The following is a 20,641-nucleotide window of genomic DNA, read 5'->3' as shown; positions in this document are numbered from 1 at the left end:
TTTTCCACCATAATTTGAAAATAAATTCATTAAAAATCCTACAATGTGATTTTCTGCATTTTTTTTTCTCATTTTGTCTGTCATAGTTGAAGTGTACCTATGATGAAAATTACAGGCCTCTCTCATCTTTTTAAGTGGGAGAACTTGCACAATTGGTGGCTGACTAAATAATTTTTTGCCCCACTGTATATATATGTTATAATGATGTTAGCAAACGCTTTTATCCAAAGCAACTTACAGAGTCAAGCGTGCATATAATATGTTTACGTATGGAGGGTCCCAGGAATCAAACCCACTATCCTTGCGTTGCAAGAACCATGCTCTACTAACTGAGCCATGCTCTACCAATTCCCCTCTTGAGTCTGAAAGAAGTCATTCTGTACTGTACCCATTCCTACCACGACCTAACAGTCTGTTTTTGTCACAGTTGAAACACAGTGGTTCATTGTGGTCTAAGAAACCTTCCTCACAGACTCTGGTCTAAAATTACCCAGAATGCCAGATGTCTCTGTAGTGAATGGCACCCTATTCCCTAAAAAGTGCACTAACCCTAACCCTAACTGAGGCTTAAACCAATCACACCCTCAGGCTCTAACTTTAACCCTGGACCTGTTACCAGGGGCTGCAATGAGTTTACTGTGTACGTCTACTGTACTATCTATCCCTGCCTGTTTGTATAAGGACAGGTTTGATACACAAGATGGTGCCGACAAAGAGGGCTGCCTCGCTTCTAGTCCTTAGGAAACTTGGCAGTATATATTTTTTTTAAATGTATTATTTCTTACATGGTTAGCCCAGAAAATCTTAAGAACTATTGGATATCAGAGAGACTTACCAGCACTACGAACAGGAATACTCATTTGTCCAAGCCACCCATGGCATCTGAACTGATTCTAGAGGTTGACCCAAAACAACTCTGCCGGAGAAAAGGAAGACGGAGTGGTCTTCTGGGTGGACTTCAGAGGCGTGCACACCACCCACCGCTTCCGAGTACATTACTCGCTAATGTCCAGTCTCTAGAATACAAGGTCGACGAAATCAGGGCAAGGGTTGCTTTCCAGAGAGACATCAGGGATTGTAATATACTCTGTTTCATGGAAACATGGCTCTCTCGGCACGTGCTGTCTGAGTCGATACAGCCACCTGGGATCTTCATGCGTCATGCCAACAGGAATAAACATCTCTCCGGGAAGAAGAAGGGTGGGAGTGTATGTTTCATGATTAACAACATACAGGAACTCAAGTCCTTTTGTTTCCCTGACCTAGAATTCTTCACAATCAAATGCCGACCTTATTATCTCCCTAGAGAATTATTTTTGGTTATTGTATACAGCCGTGTATATCTCCCCTCAAGCCGATACCACGACGGCCCTGAAGGAACTTCACTGGACTTTATGTAAACTGGACAACATATCCTGAGGCTGCATTTATTGTAGCTGGGGATTTTAACAAAGCAAATTTGAGAACAAGGCTTCCTAAATTATATCAGCATATTGATTGTAGCACTCGCGCTGGAAAAACACTGGATCACTGCTACTCTAACTTCTGCGGTGCATACAAGGCCCTCCCCTGCCCTCCTTTTGTCAAATCTGACCCCGAATCCATTTTGCTCCTCCCATCCTATAGGCAGAAACTCAAACAGGAAGTACCCGTGCTAAGGACCATTCAATGCTGGTCTGACCAATCGGAATCCACGCTTCAAGATTGTTATGATCACGCGGACTGGGACATGTTCGGGGTAGCCTCAGAGAATAATATAGATTTATAAACTGATTCAGTGAGTGAGTTTATAAGGAAGTGCATTGGAGATGTTGTACCCACTGTAACTATTAAAACCTACCCTAACCAAGAAACCGTGGATTGATGGCAGCATTCGCACAAAACTGAAAGCGCGGAACCATTGCATTTAACCATGGAAAGACAACTGAGAATATGGCCGAATACAAACAGTATAATAATTCCCTCTGCAAGGCAATCTAACAAGCAAAATGTCAGTATAGAGACAAAGTGGAGTCGCAATTCAATGGCTCAGACACGAGACGTATGTGGCAGGGTCTACAGACAATCACAGACGACAAAAAGAAAACCAGCCACGTCACGGACACCGACGTCTTGCTACCAGACAAACTAAACACCTTCTTTGCCCGCTTTGAGGATAATACAGTGCCACAGACTTGGCCCGCTAGCAAGGACTGTGGGCTCTCCTTCTCCGTGACCGACATGAGTAAAACATGTAAACGTGTTAACCCTCGCAAGGCTGCTGGCCCAGATGGCATCCCCAGCCGCGTCCTCAGAGCATGTGCAGACCAGCTGGGCTGGTGTGTTTACGGACATTTTCAATTCCCCCCTATCCCAGTCTGCTGTTCCCATATGCTTCGAGATGTTTTGCTATTGGGCCGACAGGTTACCTGGCGAGTTGCTGAAGTCAGGTAAATGCATAGTTCTGTGCATCAAACTGTTATGGCGTCGTCAGAACCTTTAATCTGGCTCTGACTAATACATAGTGAATGGACTGATACAGGGCAGTTATGTGATAACGAATCTGGTGGTCTAGAATGTTACCTGGTTGGTGGAAGTTTGGAGACAGCTCCCTAGCGACGGCCCTAGCGATGTCACAATCCTGTCTGGCAGAGAGAGCTGCCTGGTCTGCTGCCTCTCCCTTTGTCCTGGCATGAGCCGTCCTGCAACACACACACACACACACCGCATTAGAACAGCAACACACTCACAACGCATCTCTCTCTTTCTCTCCCTCCCTCTCTCCCTCCCTCCCTCCGTCCCTCCCTCCCTCTCTCCCTCCCTCTCTCTCCCTCTCTCCCTCCCTCCCTCTCTCTCTCTCCCTCCATCCCTCTCTCTCTCCCTCCCTCTCTCTCCCTCCCTCCCTCCCACCCTCCCTCCCTCTCTCTCCCTCCCTCCCTCCCACCCTCCCTCCCTCCCTCCCACCCTCTCTCCCTCCCACCGTCCCTCTCTCTCTCCCTCCCTCCCTCTCTCCCTCCCTCCGTCCCTCTCTCTCTCCCTCCCTCCCTCTCTCCCTCCCTCCCTCCCTCCCACCCTCCCTCCCTCCCTCCCTCCCACCCTCTCTCCCTCCCACCGTCCCTCTCTCTCTCTCCCTCCCTCCCTCTCTCCCTCTCTCCCTCCCTCCCTCCCTCTCTCCCTCCCTCCCTCCCTCCCTCCCTCCCTCCCTCCCTCCCTCCCTCCCTCCCTCTCCATCAGGGATAACATACCACCCTGACCCCCTGTGCTTCTATCTCAAATCCAAATCCTTCTTTCACAAACGGAGCTATGCCCGTCGGCTGGCCCACAAAGACCTAAATCCAGTCTGCAGGACCTCACTGCTCTGCTGCGGGATAGGATCTCCATCTCCTCATTCAAAGACTCCATCATGGACACTCTTACTGACAAATGTGGCTGCTTTGTGTGATGTATTGTCTTCTTGCCTTTGTGCTGTTGTCTGTGCCCAATAATGTTTGTACCATGTTGTGCTTCTGTCATGTTGTGTTGCTACCATGCTGTGTTGCCATGTTGTGTTGCTACCATGCTATGTTGTCATGTTGTGTTGCTACCATACTGTGTTGTCATGTTGTGTTGCTACCATGCTGTGTTGTCATGTGTTGTTGCTACCATGCTGCATTGTCATGTTGTGTTGCTACCATGCTGTGTTGTCAGGTTGTGTTGCTACCATGCTGCATTGTCATGTTGTGTTGCTACCATGCTGTGTTGTCAGGTTGTGTTGCTACCATGCTGCATTGTCATGTTGTGTTGCTACCATGCTGTGTTGCCATGTTGTGTTGCTACCATACTATGTTGTCATGTTGTGTTGCTACCATGCTGTGTTGTCATGTGTTGCTACCATGCTGTGTTGTCATGTTGTGTTGCTACCATGCTGTGTTGTCATGTTGTGTTGCTACCATACTGTGTTGTCATGTGTTGCTACCATACTATGTTGTCATGTTGTGTTGCTACCATGCTGTGTTGTCATGTTGTGTTGATACCATGCTGTGTTGTCATGTTGTGTTGCTACCATGTTGTGGTGCTACCATGCTGTGTTGTCATGTTGTGTTGATACCATGCTGTGTTGTCATGTTGTGTTGCTACCATACTGTGTTGTCATGTTGTGTTGATACCATGCTGTGTTGTCATGTTGTGTTGCTACCATGCTGTGTTGTCATGTTGTGTTGCTACCATGCTGTGTTGTCATGTGTTGCTACCATGCACCCACCCACCCTTTGAAAACCCAGTGAGATAAGAGCAGGTACACTCACTCACTCACACACACAACCTAACTATCCTCTCTTTCACAGCATGCGTACAGACACGGATGGGCACCACAGCTGGGTACCTGGGCACCACGTCTGGGTACCTGGGCACCACGGCTGGGTACCTGGGCACCACGGCTGGGCACCACGGCTGGGTACCTGGGCACCACGGCTGGGCACCACGGCTGGGTACCTGGGCACCACGGCTGGGTACCTGGGCACCACGGCTGGGCACCACGGCTGGATACCTGGGCACCAGAGCTGGGCACCACGGCTGGGTACCTGGGCACCACGGCTGGGTACCTGGGCACCACGGCTGGGCACCACGGCTGGGTACCTAGGCACCACGGCTGGGCACCTGGGCACCACGGCTGGGTACCTGGGCACCACGGCTGGGCACCACGGCTGGGTACCTAGGCACCACGGCTGGGTACCTGGGCACCACAGCTGGGTACCTGGGCACCACGGCTGGGTACCTGGGCACCACGGCTGGGTACCTGGGCACCACGGCTGGGTAATAGAGGAGGACAGGCTGTGAGCAGTCTGCTTTTGGTATTGTGAGCAGTCTGCTTTTGGTTTTCTATTGACTAATTATTACTAATTATGAACACACAGCATGAAGAGCAGAGTAGCAGATCATCGCTGTGAGAGGTGCTGCGTGTGTGTGTGTGTGTGTGTTTGGCTCGTGAACACACTCAGAACACACTCCGACCAGACCACCCCTACACGAAGGGAGGCAACAACAAAATGGATGCATCTGTTTCATATGGGGCTCTGGTCATTAGGGTGTCATGTGGAGCGTCACCAATACATGACAATGGAGACTGACAGGAAGTACCATGGCATCAGTCCAGCCAGACTCCTGCTGAATGATACTAGTCAGGACTCATCAGTCCAGCCAGACTCCTGCTGAATGATACTAGTCAGGACTCATCATTCCAGCCAGACTCCTGCTGAATGATACTAGTCAGGACTCAATATAGAAACTACAGAAAGAGAACTCTGATGACCTACTTAACCCTGGTCTCTCTGCCACCCACCCCTCTCTACACTCCCTCTCTCTTTGCCTCACTCTCTCTCTCTGTATCCCTCTCTCCTTCCCAGTTTGTCTCTCCCCCCCCTCACTCCCCCCTCCTCTCTCTCTCTTCCCTCATCAGTATGATCTTATGTGTGCTCCAGTTCTTGGACAGTGAGGCGTCCTGTTTCAAAATCAAATCAAATTTGTCAGATGCCTTAAGCTTTAATGGAGTGCGGCTGCGTGCAAGGCCGGGGTCAGTTGTGGCCGGGGTCAGTTGTGGCCGGGGTCAGTTGTGGCCGGGGTCAGTTGTGGCCGGGGTCAGTTGTGGCCGGGGACAGTTGTGGCCGGGGTCAGTTGTGGCCGGGGTCTGTTGTGGCCGGGGTCAGTTGTGGCCGGGGTCAGTTGTGGCCGGGGTCAGTTGTGGCCGGGGTCAGTTGTGGCCGGGGACAGTTGTGGCCGGGGTCAGTTGTGGCCGGGGACAGTTGTGGCCGGGGACAGTTGTGGCCGGGGACAGTTGTGGCCGGGGACAGTTGTGGCCGGGGACAGTTGTGGCCGGGGTCAAGTGTGATATTAAAATGGCTTCCGGTCCAGAAATAAGCCATCATCAACCAGGGACAAAGGACTCACTTATATAGCAGCAGACAGGACTGGAATATACCGGAACACAACAAGATGCACAGACATGCACAGACATGCAGTCTTGTATAACTAACGTTGTGGGGACACACAATTCAGCACTATTCAAAATCCTATTTTCCTTAACCCTAAACTGTACTCCTGCCTTAACTGCAAAATCTAACCTTAACCCTAAACCTAACCCTAACACTAATTCCAAATAATATGTTGTTATGGAAATGAGTCAAGAGATGGACCTTAATGAAAAGTCATGTAAAATCTGAACTTCTTTACACTGGGCAACATACTGTACTGAACAGCCATGACCCCAAAACGAATGCCAAAAGCTATGGCTCTCAGCCGGGTTAGTCTGTTGTAAATCTCTCTCCTCCACACACGCACACGCACACACACACACACATACACACACACACACACGCACTCTCTCTCTCTCTCTAAAGTATCAGTAGCATAACAAAACGTCTGCATGAATTAACACCGGTGTGGAACCCAACCTGTGTGGCTATAGAAGGTATCTGAAAGCCCAGTGTTAAGTCGGGATTACTTAAGCCTGACTAACTCTATCAGTGGGCAGGAGAAACCAGACACGCAAATCATTTCAGAATGATTCATGTACGTCAGTTGGGGTTAGTATCCATGGCTGGTAGTGACGCTATAGGTGACGGCTGTAGAACGGATGTCTTGAGATGTTATATTCTAATGCCCTTTCTGCTACATCAGACTTAAAAGAGCAATCAGCAGTTGATACATCCATTTTTTTGGACTGAATGAAATGAATGATACGTACCCATTCTTGAAGGATATAACTTCTAAATGCCAACAGAGGTGTTTTAAAAAGGAGGATTTAGATTTATAAAAGCATCTACTATTCGTCAACCATTATATCACAAGGTTGACTGAGAAACATGTTCTCTACTACTACCAAAAGTTTTGAGAATGACACAAATATTTATTTCCACAAAGTTTGCTGCTTCGGTGTCTTTAGATATTTTAGTCAGATGTTACTATGGATACTGAAGTATAATTACAAGCATTTCATAAGTGTCAAAGGCTTTTGTTGACAATTATATGAAGTTGATTCAAAGAGTCAATATCTGCAGTGTTGACCCTTCTTTTCTCAAGACCTCTGCAATCTCCCCTGGCATGCTGTCAATTAACATCTGGGCCACATCCTGACTGATGGCAGCACATTCTTGCATAATTAATGCTTGGAGTTTGTCAGAATTTGTGGGTTTTTGTTTGTCCACCCGCCTCTTGAGGATTGACCACAAGTTCTCAATGGGATTAAGATCTGGGGGTTTTCCTGGCCATGGACCCAAAATATTGATGTTTTGTTCCCCGAGCCACTTAGTTATCACTTTGGCCTTATGGCAAGGTACTCCATCATGCTGGAAAAGGCATTGTTCGTCACCAAACTGTTCCTGGATGAAAAGTTGCTCTCGGAGGATGTGTTGGTACCATTCTTTATTCATGGCTGTGTTCTTAGGCAAAATTGTGAGTGAGCCCACTCCCTTGGCTGAGAAGCAGCCCCACACATGAATGGTCTCAGCATGCTTTACTGTTGGCATGACACAGGACTGATGGTAGCGCTCACCTTGTCTTCTCCGGACAAGCTTTTTTACAGATGCCCCAAACAATCGGAAAGGGGATTCATCAGAGAAAATGACTTTACCCCAGTCCTCAGCAGTCCAATCCCTGTACCTTTTGCAGAATATCAGTCTGTCCCTGATGTTTTTCCTGGAGAGAAGTGGCTTCTTTCCTGCCCTTCTTGACACCAGGCCATCCTCCAAAAGTCTTCCCCTCACTGTGCATGCAGATGCACTCACACCTGCCTGCTGCCATTCCTGAGCAAGCTCTGTACTGGTGGTGCCCAGATCCCGCAGCTGAATCAACTTTAGGAGACGGTCCTGGCGCTTGCTGGACTTTCTTGGAAGCCTTCTTCACAACAATTGAACTGCTCTCCTTGAAGTTCTTGATGATCAGATAAACGGTTGATTTAGGTACAATCTTACTGACAGCATTATCCTTGCCTGTGATGCCCTTTTTGTGCAAAACAATGATGACGGCACGTGTTTCCTTGCAGGTAACCATGGTTGACAGAGGAAGAACAATGATTCCAAGCACCACCCTCCTTTTGAAGCGTCCAGTCTGTTATTTGAACTCAATCAGCATGACAGAGTGATCTCCAGCCTTGTTCTCGTCAACACTCACACCTGTGTTAACGAGAGAATCACTGACATGATGTCAGCTGGTCCGTTTGTGGCAGGGCTGAAATGCAGTGGAAATGTTTTTGGGGATTCACTTCATTTGCATGGCAAAGAGGGACTTTGCAATTAATTGCAATTCATCTGATCACTCTTCATAACATTCTGGAGTATATGCAAATTGGCATCATACAAACTGAAGCAGCAGACTTTGTGAAAATGTATATTTGTGTCAAAATGCTATGTCATTCAAACGCTATGTCAGCCAACTCATAATAGTCAAATACCAGCACAGAATGATGTGGTACGTCTCCCTGCAAAACCATGACATTGACCTCCTGTTGTTGTTGGTAAGTGGGACACCTTTACAGGTGAAGGTGCCATTTGGTTACCCTGGTGATATCAGCCTGCTTTGTGCTAACATTCCACTCATACCAAACATGACTAGGAGTGATGAGGAGTGGCATGATAGCTAAACAGACTGGCACACAGGAAGCCATTTAAAGTAGGTGCCATTTGGGATATATTTACGGGCTCTAGTTGAGACAGACAGTAAGATAGTAGCGCAGGTCAGGATGCTTCATATTATACAATGGCTGAGTCTAATCTTGGATGCTGATTGGTTAAAACCAATAAAACCAATTCACCAAGTTACCACCGGCTAAGTCTAAGACGTTAAAATGCCTATTTGCCTTTCCATCTCACTGCGCAACCCGCTGTCTCATCAGCCCAGCCAGGCAATTTATAAACTTGACCTCCGGTGTACAAAGCATCTAGACTTTATCTCACATTTATTTTTAAACTAGCAATTGGTTTTCAACAGCTGAGATTTGTATAAACCTTACTGTTTGCCTCAGTATTTTTGCAACATTGCTTCAGTATTGCAATGTCCCGTCTAGTAATAATCATGTCGGGAGTCAGGAAGAGATGGACAGTCAGACAGCCATCAAAACTAGTGAACCTTGGCTGGAAACAAAACGACGGCTTGGGTAGCAACCTCAGGACTTTTTCCTTCGTGGAAGGATGAATAATAATAGTAGTATAAATAGTAATATGTTTATTAACATTTGTGAATCATTATTTGAATATGTTGGTAATGGTTGTATAAAAGTTATAATGCCCTTGAAGCCGGTGTTTTGGAGGATATAATATCACGGCTTGCCGGCCCTCAACGTGCCATTATCCATAAAACACAAGCTTCTCGTGCATTATCACTTACATGAACCTAATCCAGTTGACACAGACAGGATGATAGTGCAGGATAATGAATAAAGTGGTCAGAGAGGAGAGAGCACCCAAGGAGGGCACGGGAGGGGAGAGCAGGGGAGGGGAGAGCAGGGGACAGTAGAGTAGGGGAGAGCAGGGGAGAGGAGAGTAAGGGAGAGCAGGGGAGAGGAGAGTAGGGGAGAGTAAAGTAGGGGAAAGCAGGGGAGATGAGAGTAAGGGAGAGCAGGGGAGAGGAGAGTAGGGGAGAGTAAAGTAGGGGAGAGGAGAGTAAGGGAGAGCAGGGGAGAGTAGAGTAGGGGAGAGGAGAGTAAGGGAGAGCAGGGGAGAGGAGAGTAAGGGAGAGCAGGGGAGAGGAGAGTAAGGGAGAGCTGGGGAGAGGAGAGTAAGGGAGAGGAGAGTAAGGGAGAGCAGGGGAGAGGAGAGTAAGGGAGAGCTGGGGAGAGGAGAGTAAGGGAGAGCTGGGGAGAGGAGAGTAAGGGAGAGCTGGGGAGAGGAGAGTAAGGGAGAGCTGGGGAGAGGAGAGTAGGGGAGAGCAGGGGAGATGAGAGTAGGGGAGAGTAGAGTAAGGGAGAGCTGGGGAGAGGAGAGTAAGGGAGAGCAGGTTAGGGGAGAGCAGGGGAGGGGAGAGTAAGGGAGAGCAGGGGAGAGGAGAGTAAGGGAGAGCAGGGGAGAGGAGAGTAGGGGAGAGTAGAGTAGGGTAGAGGAGAGTAAGGGAGAGCAGGAAGGGGAGAGCAGGGGAGAGGAGAGTAAGGGAGAGCAGGGGAGAGGAGAGTAAGGGAGAGCAGGGGAGAGGAGAGTAAGGGAGAGATGGGGAGAGGAGAGTAAGGGAGAGCAGGGGAGAGGAGAGTAAGGGAGAGCAGGGGAGAGGAGAGTAAGGGAGAGCAGGGGAGAGGAGAGTAGGGGAGAGTAGAGTAGGGTAGAGGAGAGTAAGGGAGAGCAGGGGAGAGTAGAGTAGGGGAGAGGAGAGTAAGGGAGAGCAGGGGAGAAGAGAGTAAGGGAGAGCAGGGGAGAGGAGAGTAAGGGAGAGCTGGGGTGAGGAGAGTAAGGGAGAGGAGAGTAAGGGAGAGCTGGGGAGAGGAGAGTAAGGGAGAGCTGGGGAGAGGAGAGTAAGGGAGAGCTGGGGAGAGGAGAGTAAGGGAGAGCTGGGGAGAGGAGAGTAAGGGAGAGCTGGGGAGAGGAGAGTAGGGGAGAGCAGGGGAGAGGAGAGTAGGGGAGAGTAGAGTAAGGGAGAGCTGGGGAGAGGAGAGTAAGGGAGAGCAGGTTAGGGGAGAGCAGGGGAGAGGAGAGTAAGGGAGAGCAGGGGAGAGGAGAGTAAGGGAGAGCAGGGGAGAGGAGAGTAGAGTAGGGTAGAGGAGAGTAAGGGAGAGCAGGAAGGGGAGAGCAGGGGAGAGGAGAGTAAGGGAGAGCAGGGGAGAGGAGAGTAAGGGAGAGCAGGGGAGAGGAGAGTAAGGGAGAGATGGGGAGAGGAGAGTAAGGGAGAGCAGGGGAGAGGAGAGTAAGGGAGAGCAGGGGAGAGGAGAGTAAGGGAGAGCAGGGGAGAGGAGAGTAGGGGAGAGTAGAGTAGGGTAGAGGAGAGTAAGGGAGAGCAGGAAGGGGAGAGCAGGGGAGAGGAGAGTAAGGGAGAGCAGGGGAGAGGAGAGTAAGGGAGAGCTGGGGAGAGGAGAGTAAGGGAGAGCAGGGGAGAGGAGAGTAGGGGAGAGCAGGGGAGAGGAGAGTAGGGGAGAGTAGAGTAAGGGAGAGCAGGGGAGAGGAGAGTAAGGGAGAGCAGGTTAGGGGAGAGCAGGGGAGAGGAGAGTAAGGGAGAGCAGGGGAGAGGAGAGTAAGGGAGAGCAGGGGAGAGGAGAGTAGGGGAGAGCAGGGGAGAGGAGAGTAGGGGAGAGTAGAGTAAGGGAGAGCAGGGGAGAGGAGAGTAAGGGAGAGCAGGTTAGGGGAGAGCAGGTTAGGGGAGAGCAGGGGAGAGGAGAGTAAGGGAGAGCAGGGGAGAGGAGAGTAAGGGAGAGCAGGTTAGGGGAGAGCAGGGGAGAGGAGAGTAAGGGAGAGCAGGGGAGAGGAGAGTAAGGGAGAGTAGAGTAAGGGAGAGCAGGGGAGAGGAGAGTAAGGGAGAGCAGGTTAGGGGAGAACAGTGGAGAGTAGAGTAGGGGAGAGCAGGGGAGAGGAGAGTAGGGGAGAGCAGGGGAGAGGAGAGTAGGGGAGAGCAGGGGAGAGGAGAGTAAGGGAGAGCAGGTTAGGGGAGAGCAGGGGAGAGGAGAGTAAGGGAGAGCAGGGGAGAGGAGAGTAAGGGAGAGCAGGGGAGAGGAGAGTAAGGGAGAGCAGGTTAGGGGAGAGCAGGGGAGAGCAGGGGAGAGGAGAGTAAGGGAGAGCAGGGGAGAGGAGAGTAAGGGAGAGCAGGTTAGGGGAGAGCAGGGGAGAGGAAAACGTGTGTGTGTGTGTTTCAGGACTGACACACTATCTCTATGTGTTGATATGATGACTGATTAGAGAGTTGCAATATTAACATAAAATCACACACAGTGCTTCTCTCTCTCTCTCTCTCTCTCTCTCTCTCTCTCTCTCTCTCTCTCTCTCTCTCTCTCTCTCTCTCTCTCTCTCTCTCTCTCTCTCTCTCTCTCTCTCTCTCTCTCTCTCTCTCTGTCTCTCTCTCTCTCTCTCTCTATATATATATATATATAGGGGACATGGGTTTTGTCAACAGTAGGGAACTATATAGGGGACATGGGTTTTGTCAACAGTAGGGAACTATATAGGGGACATGGGTTTTGGTCAACAGTAGGGAACTATATAGGGAACATGGGTTTTGTCAACAGTAGGGAACTATATAGGGAACATGGGTTTTGTCAACAGTAGGGAACTATATAGGGGACATGGGTTTTGTCAACAGTAGGGAACTATATAGGGGACATGGGTTTTGTCAACAGTAGGGAACTATATAGGGAACATGGGTTTTGTCAACAGTAGGGAACTATATAGGGGACATGGGTTTTGGTCAACAGTAGGGAACTATATAGGGAACATGGGTTTTGTCAACAGTAGGGAACTATATAGGGGACATGGGTTTTGTCAACAGTAGGGAACTATATAGGGGACATGGGTTTTGGTCAACAGTAGGGAACTATATAGGGAACATGGGTTTTGTCAACAGTAGGGAACTATATAGGGAATATGGGCCATTTGAGACGTATCCTTGATGTAAGTCTCAGACCTCTGCCACATGGTCAACTATCTGCCCATTCTGACATTACAATGTCAGGCTAATGAAATGGAACCCTGACAACAGAATGGACGGACAACCAACCCAATCTTGATGATTGTGGACCAGTGACCATCTCTCTCTCTCTTTCTTGATGTTTGTGGACCAGTGACCATCTCTCTCTCTCTCTCTCTCTCTTTCTTGATGTTTGTGGACCAGTGACCATATCGTGTGCCGGGCTGATTGTCTTCACACACAGACGTGACCCAGAGAGCCAATGAAAATGCTCAATTCAGCCTGGGGGGCATACACACACACACACACACACACGCACACATGCTAACCAGTGAGTCACATTGATGTACACAATGTCAATAAAGTCTATTTTCTAGTTATGTGATGGGATACACAGGCAGTGCTGCATCCCAAATGGCACCCTATCCACTATGTAGTGCACTACTTTTGACCAGGGCCAACAGGGAATAGGGTGCCGTTTGGGATACAGACATTAGGTACTGCTGTATTTTGAAGCAGTCATACGGTGCTCTGTCTAATTTCTACGTTACATCACACAGGTGTATTAGGAGAGGTATTCTGTTGAGCATAGTACCATCCAAAATAAATAGCAATGTACATGAATCAGACTTTTGGGTTGATTTGTTGCCAATTAAATGACTGGTGAGAAAACATGATGTTTAGCTGGCAGAGACGCTCTCTTTTGTTTTTCTCTATACCTCTCTCTCTCTCTCTCTCTCTCTCTCCTCCCTCTCTCTCTCTTTCCCTCTCTACCCCCCCCCCCTCTCTCCCTCTCTCTCTCATTCTGTCTCTCTCTCTCTATACCTCTCTCTCTCTCTCTCTCTCTCCTCCCTCTCCCTCTCTTCCCCCCCCCCTCTCCCTCTCTCTCTCATTCTGTCTCTCTCTCTATACCTCTCTCTCTCTCTCTCTCTCTCTCCTCCCTCTCTCTCTCATTCTGTCTCTCTCTCTCTATACCTCTCTCTCTGCTCCCTCCATCTCTCTCTCCTCTTTCTCTCTCTACCCCCCCTCTCTGTCTCTCTCTACCCCCCCCCCCCTCTCTCTCACTCTCTCTCTGTCTCATTCTATCTCTCTCAATTCAATTCAATTCAAGGGGCTTTATTGGCATGGGAAACATGTGTTAACATTGCCAAAGCAAGTGAGGTAGATAATATACACAAGTGAAATAAACAATAGAAATTAACAGTAAACAGAAATCAACATACAGAAATGTCAAAACAATAAAGACATTACAAATGTCATTATATATACAGTGTTGCAACGATGTACAAATGGTTAAGGGTACACAAGGGAAAATAAATAAGCATAAATATGGGTTGTATTTACAATGGTGTTTGTTCTTCACTGGTTGCCCTTTTCTTCTGGCAACAGGTCACAAATCTTGCTGCTGTGATGGAACACTGTGGTATTTCACCCAGTAGATTTGAGTTCAGTCAGAAGAGTGTCTTCTCTTGAGAGCCAGGTCTGCCTACGGAGGCATTTCTAAATGGCAAGGCTATGTTCACTGAGTCTGTACATAGTCTCTCTATCTCTCTACCCCTCTAACTCTCTGTTTCCTTACCTCCTCTCTCTCTCTTTCTGTCTCTCTTCCCTCTACCTCTAGTTCTCTCTCTGTCTCTGTCTCTCTTCCCTCTACCTCTAGTTCTCTCTGTCTCTCTCTGTCTCTCTTCCCTCTACCTCTCGGTCTCTCTTTCTCTCTCTCTTCCCTCTACCTCTAGTTCTCTCTCTGTCTCTCTTCCCTCTACCTCTAGTTCTCTCTTTCTCTCTCTGTCTCTCTTCCCTCTACCTCTCGGTCTCTCTTTCTCTCTCTGTTCCCTCTACCTCTAGTTCTCTCTCTGTCTCTCTTCCCTCTACCTCTAGTTCTCTCTCTGTCTCTCTCTTCCCTCTACCTCTAGTTCTCTCTCTCTCTTCCCTCTACATGTAGTTCTCTCTCTGTCTCTGTCTCTCTTCCCTCTACCTCTAGTTCTCTCTTTCTCTCTCTGTCTCTCTTCCCTCTACCTCTAGTTCTCTCTTTCTCTCTCTGTCTCTCTTCCCTCTACCTCTAGTTCTCTGTTGGGACCAACAGCAATAATAATAGTAGTAGTGGACATGGGATTACCATTAACAACAACAACAATATTAATGAGAACAACAATACATTAAAGCAATGGTAGTAGACCAGTGTCAACATGACTGAGAAGACACATGACCTGGTAGTAGACCACTGTCAACCTGACTGAGAAGACACATGACCTGGTAGTAGACCAGTGTCAACATGACTGAGAAGACACATGACTGAGACGACACATGACCTGGTAGTAGACCAGTGTCAACATTACTGAGACGACACATGACCTGGTAGTAGACCAGTGTCAACATGACTGAGAAGACACATGACCTGGTAGTAGACCAGTGTCAACATGACTGAGAAGACACATGACCTGGTAGTAGACCCATGTCAACATGACTGAGAAGACACATGACCTGGTAGTAGACCAGTGTCAACATGACTGAGACGACACATGACCTGGTAGTAGACCAGTGTCAACATGACTGAGACGACACATGACCTGGTAGTAGACCAGTGTCAACATGACTGAGAAGACACATGACCTGGTAGTAGACCAGTGTCAACATGACTGAGAAGACACATGACCTGGTAGTAGACCAGACATTACATTGCACTTTCACTGGCTGTCCCTCAGGTTGTGGCAGGAGGACACATATTTGGCTTTTCATCATCTTATATAGTTTCATACTCTTTGTCCGAATAATTATTTTGTGAAAGGACGATAATCTTAGGTCTGATCTCTCTCTCTCTCTCTCTCTCTCTCTCTCTCTCTAATGCGGAACATCAGCGCATGGCTGACAACATGACTGGAGCAGTCTCCGTGGTAACCATCACAGACACAATGCCAGGCGGTTCATCACTAACCAGTCTTTCCAGGATTCTGCGATATTTTTAGCAAAATCTAAATTGCCTGCATATTATTGTGAGGGCTTGCAAATTTCACCAAACACTGCACTATTCCCCTATAAAACAGTCAAATAATCATAATAATATCACATAAAACTGACCAATCACCGCAGTATAAAAAGAGGGCTCGCAATTTCAACCAATCACCGCACTACAAAATGCAAAAACACACACACACACACATAGCAAGGCACTTTGTCAAGGTTTTTCTTACTAACCAAAGTCAAATATTTAGCCACGGTGTACTGTCGATTTAGGGCCAGATAGCACTACATTTGGCTTTGTGCTTGTGTTTCCCAATAAGTAATGTAGTTTTGTTTTGACTGCGTTGTAATAAGTTTTTATTCTGATTGATTGGATGTTCTGGTCCTGAGGCTTCAGTGTGTTAGTAGAACAGGTTAGTGAACTCAGCCCCAGGACCAGCTGGATGAGGGGACTGAGGCTTCAGTGTGTTAGTAGAACAGGTTTGTGAACTCAGCCCCAGGACCAGCTGGATGAGGGGACTGAGGCTTCAGTGTGTTAGTAGAACAGGTTAGTGAACTCAGGACCAGCTGGATGAGGGGACTGAGGCTTCAGTGTGTTAGTAGAACAGGTTTGTGAACTCAGCCCCAGGACCAGCTGGATGAGGGGACTGAGACTTCAGTGTGTTAGTAGAACAGGTTTGTGAACTCAGCCCCAGGACCAGCTGGATGAGGGGACTGAGGCTTCAGTGTGTTAGTAGAACAGGTTAGTGAACTCAGGACCAGCTGGATGAGTGGACTGAGGCTTCAGTGTGTTAGTAGAACAGGTTAGTGAACTCAGGACCAGCTGGATGAGGGGACTGAGGCTTCAGTGTGTTAGTAGAACAGGTTAGTGAACTCAGGACCAGCTGGATGAGGGGACTGAGGCTTCAGTGTGTTAGTAGAACAGGTTAGTGAACTCAGCCCCAGGACCAGCTGGATGAAGGGACTGAGGCTTCAGTGTGTTAGTAGAACAGGTTAGTGAACTCAGCCCCAGGACCAGCTGGATGAGGGGACTGAGGCTTCAGTGTGTTAGTAGAACAGGTTTGTGAACTCAGCCCCAGGACCAGCTGGATGAGGGGACTGAGGCTTCAGTGTGTTAGTAGAACAGGTTTGTGAACTCAGCCCCAGGACCAGCTGGATGAGGGGACTGAGGCTTCAGTGTGTTAGTAGAACAGGTTAGTGAACTCAGGACCAGCTGGATGAGGGGACTGAGGCTTCAGTGTGTTAGTAGAACAGGTTAGTGAACTCAGGACCAGCTGGATGAGGGGACTGAGGCTTCAGTGTGTTAGTAGAACAGGTTAGTGAACTCAGGACCAGCTGGATGAGGGGACTGAGGCTTCAGTGTGTTAGTAGAACAGGTTAGTGAACTCAGCCCCAGGACCAGCTGGATGAAGGGACTGAGGCTTCAGTGTGTTAGTAGAACAGGTTAGTGAACTCAGCCCCAGGACCAGCTGGATGAGGGGACTGAGGCTTCAGTGTGTTAGTAGAACAGGTTTGTGAACTCAGCCCCAGGACCAGCTGGATGAGGGGACTGAGGCTTCAGTGTGTTAGTAGAACAGGTTTGTGAACTCAGCCCCAGGACCAGCTGGATGAGGGGACTGAGGCTTCAGTGTGTTAGTAGAACAGGTTAGTGAACTCAGGACCAGCTGGATGAGGGGACTGAGGCTTCAGTGTGTTAGTAGAACAGGTTAGTGAACTCAGCCCCAGGACCAGCTGGATGAGGGGACTGAGGTTTCAGTGTGTTAGTAGAACAGGTTAGTGAACTCAGCCCCAGGACCAGCTGGATGAGGGGACTGAGGCTTCAGTGTGTTAGTAGAACAGGTTAGTGAACTCAGCCCCAGGACCAGCTGGATGAGGGGACTGAGGCTTCAGTGTGTTAGTAGAACAGGTTAGTGAACTCAGCCCCAGGACCAGCTGGATGAGGGGAATGAGGTTTCAGTGTGTTAGTAGAACAGGTTAGTGAACTCAGGACCAGCTGGATGAGTGGACTGAGGCTTCAGTGTGTTAGTAGAACAGGTTAGTGAACTCAGCCCCAGGACCAGCTGGATGATGGGACTGAGGCTTCTGTGTGTTAGTAGAACAGGTTAGTGAACTCAGCCCCAGGACCAGCTGGATGAGGGGACTGAGGCTTCAGTGTGTTAGTAGAACAGGTTTGTGAACTCAGCCCCAGGACCAGCTGGATGAGGGGACTGAGGCTTCAGTGTGTTAGTAGAACAGGTTAGTGAACTCAGCCCCAGGACCAGCTGGATGAGGGGACTGAGGCTTCAGTGTGTTAGTAGAACAGGTTAGTGAACTCAGCCCCAGGACCAGCTGGATGAGGGGACTGAGGCTTCAGTGTGTTAGTAGAACAGGTTAGTGAACTCAGGACCAGCTGGATGAGTGGACTGAGGCTTCAGTGTGTTAGTAGAACAGGTTAGTGAACTCAGGACCAGCTGGATGAGGGGACTGAGGCTTCAGTGTGTTAGTAGAACAGGTTTGTGAACTCAGCCCCAGGACCAGCTGGATGAGGGGACTGAGGCTTCAGTGTGTTAGTAAGAACAGGTTAGTGAACTCAGCCCCAGGACCAGCTGGATGAGGGGACTGAGGCTTCAGTGTGTTAGTAGAACAGGTTAGTGAACTCAGCCCCAGGACCAGCTGGATGAGGGGACTGAGGCTTCAGTGTGTTAGTAGAACAGGTTAGTGAACTCAGGACCAGCTGGATGAGGGGACTGAGGCTTCAGTGTGTTAGTAGAACAGGTTAGTGAACTCAGCCCCAGGACCAGCTGGATGAGGGGACTGAGGCTTCAGTGTGTTAGTAGAACAGGTTAGTGAACTCAGCCCCAGGACCAGCTGGATGAAGGGACTGAGGCTTCAGTGTGTTAGTAGAACAGGTTAGTGAACTCAGCCCCAGGACTAGCTGGATGAGGAGACTGAGGATTCAGTGTGTTAGTAGAACAGGTTAGTGAACTCAGGACCAGCTGGATGAGGGGACTGAGGCTTCAGTGTGTTAGTAGAACAGGTTAGTGAACTCAGGACCAGCTGGATGAGGGGACTGAGGCTTCAGTGTGTTAGTAGAACAGGTTAGTGAACTCAGGACCAGCTGGATGAGGGGACTGAGGCTTCAGTGTGTTAGTAGAACAGGTTAGTGAACTCAGGACCAGCTGGATGAGGGGACTGAGGCTTCAGTGTGTTAGTAGAACAGGTTAGTGAACTCAGGACCAGCTGGATGAGGGAACTGAGGCTTCAGTGTGTTAGTAGAACAGGTTAGTGAACTCAGCCCCAGGACCAGCTGAATGAGGGGAATGAGGTTTCAGTGTGTTAGTAGAACAGGTTAGTGAACTCAGCCCCAGGACCAGCTGGATGAGGGGACTCTTTTCTTTGCTCAGCTCTTGGTATTGCAGGGCTTGGAAATGATATGAGAGGGGGTCGCTGTATTGTAGATGTTTCCAAAACTTAATTGCTCTTTGTTGAACATTTATTATTAGTGGATATTGGCCTAATTCTGCTCTGATGTTTTCCTCTGGACATGTAGGAGAATCTTACATCTTACATGGGGTTAGAGATGACAGATCAGACAGTAGTGGCCAGGGGGTTATAGATGACAGATCAGACAGTAGTGGCATGGGGGTTATAGATGACAGATAAGACAGTAGTGGCCAGGGGGTTATAGATGACAGATCAGACAGTAGTGGCATGGGGGTTATAGATGACAGATCAGACAGTAGTGACCAGGGGGTTATAGATGACAGATCAGACAGTAGTGACCAGGGGGTTAGAGATGACAGATCAGACAGCAGTGACCAGGGGGTTAGAGATGACAGATCAGACAGTAGTGACCAGGAGGTTTATAGATGACAGATCAGACAGTAGTGGCAGGGGGGTTAGAGATGACAGATCAGACAGTAGTGACCAGGGGGTTATAGATGAGAGATCAGACAGTAGTGGCCAGGGGGTTAGAGATGACAGATCAGACAGTAGTGACCAGGGGGTTATAGATGACAGATCAGACAGTAGTGACTAGGGGGTTATAGATGACAGATCAGACAGTAGTGGCCAGGGGGTTATAGATGACAGATCAGACAGTAGTGACCAGGGGGTTATAGATGACAGATCAGACAGTAGTGGCCAGGGGGTTATAGATGACAGATCAGACAGTAGTGGCCAGGGGGTTATAGATGACAGATCAGAGAGTAGTGGCCAGGGGGTTAGAGATGACAGATCAGACAGTAGTGGCCAGGGGGTTATAGATGACAGATCAGACAGTAGTGGCCAGGGGGTTATAGATGACAGATCAGACAGTAGTGGCCAGGGGGTTATAGATGACAGATCAGACAGTAGTGGCCAGGGGGTTAGAGATGACAGATCAGACAGTAGTGACCAGGGGGTTATAGATGACAGATCAGACAGTAGTGACCAGGGGGTTATAGATGACAGATCAGACAGTAGTGGCCAGGGGGTTATAGATGACAGATCAGACAGTAGTGACCAGGGGGTTATAGATGACAGATCAGACAGTAGTGACCAGGGGGTTATAGATGACAGATCAGACAGTAGTGGCCAGGGGGTTATAGATGACAGATCAGACAGTAGTGACCAGGGGGTTATAGATGACAGATCAGACAGTAGTGGCCAGGGGGTTATAGATGACAGATCAGACAGTAGTGGCCAGGGGGTTAGAGATGACAGATCAGACAGTAGTGGCCAGGGGGTTATAGATGACAGATCAGACAGTAGTGGCCAGGGGGTTAAAGATGACAGATCAGACAGTAGTGGCCAGGGGGTTAGAGATGACAGATCAGACAGTAGTGGCCAGAGGGTTATAGATGACAGATCAGACAGTAGTGGCCAGAGGGTTATAGATGACAGATCAGACAGTAGTGGCCAGGGGGTTATAGATGACAGATCAGACAGTAGTGGCCAGGGGGTTATAGATGACAGATCAGAGAGTAGTGGCCAGGGGGTTAGAGATGACAGATCAGACAGTAGTGGCCAGGGGGTTAGAGATGACAGATCAGACAGTAGTGACCAGGGGGTTATAGATGACAGATCAGACAGTAGTGACCAGGGGGTTATAGATGACAGATCAGACAGTAGTGGCCAGGGGGTTATAGATGACAGATCAGACAGTAGTGACCAGGGGGTT

General features: G+C 48.9%; 1 protein-coding gene across 3 annotated transcripts in view; it reads right to left on the bottom strand.

Annotated features, from left to right (window-relative positions):
• Positions 1-20,641, bottom strand: part of LOC139420126 (junctophilin-1-like) — an 83,784-nt gene that overhangs the window by 22,729 nt on the left and 40,414 nt on the right. For all 3 annotated transcript variants that reach the window (XM_071169867.1, XM_071169869.1, XM_071169868.1), the window contains exon 4: positions 2,563-2,681. In XM_071169867.1, the coding sequence (XP_071025968.1) occupies positions 2,563-2,681 (119 nt within the window). The remainder of the gene's footprint in view (positions 1-2,562; positions 2,682-20,641) is intronic.

Source organism: Oncorhynchus clarkii, chromosome 11 (assembly GCF_045791955.1).
Source record: "Oncorhynchus clarkii lewisi isolate Uvic-CL-2024 chromosome 11, UVic_Ocla_1.0, whole genome shotgun sequence".
NCBI lineage: Eukaryota > Metazoa > Chordata > Actinopteri > Salmoniformes > Salmonidae > Oncorhynchus > Oncorhynchus clarkii.
This window is presented reverse-complemented; position numbering and strand designations above follow the sequence as displayed.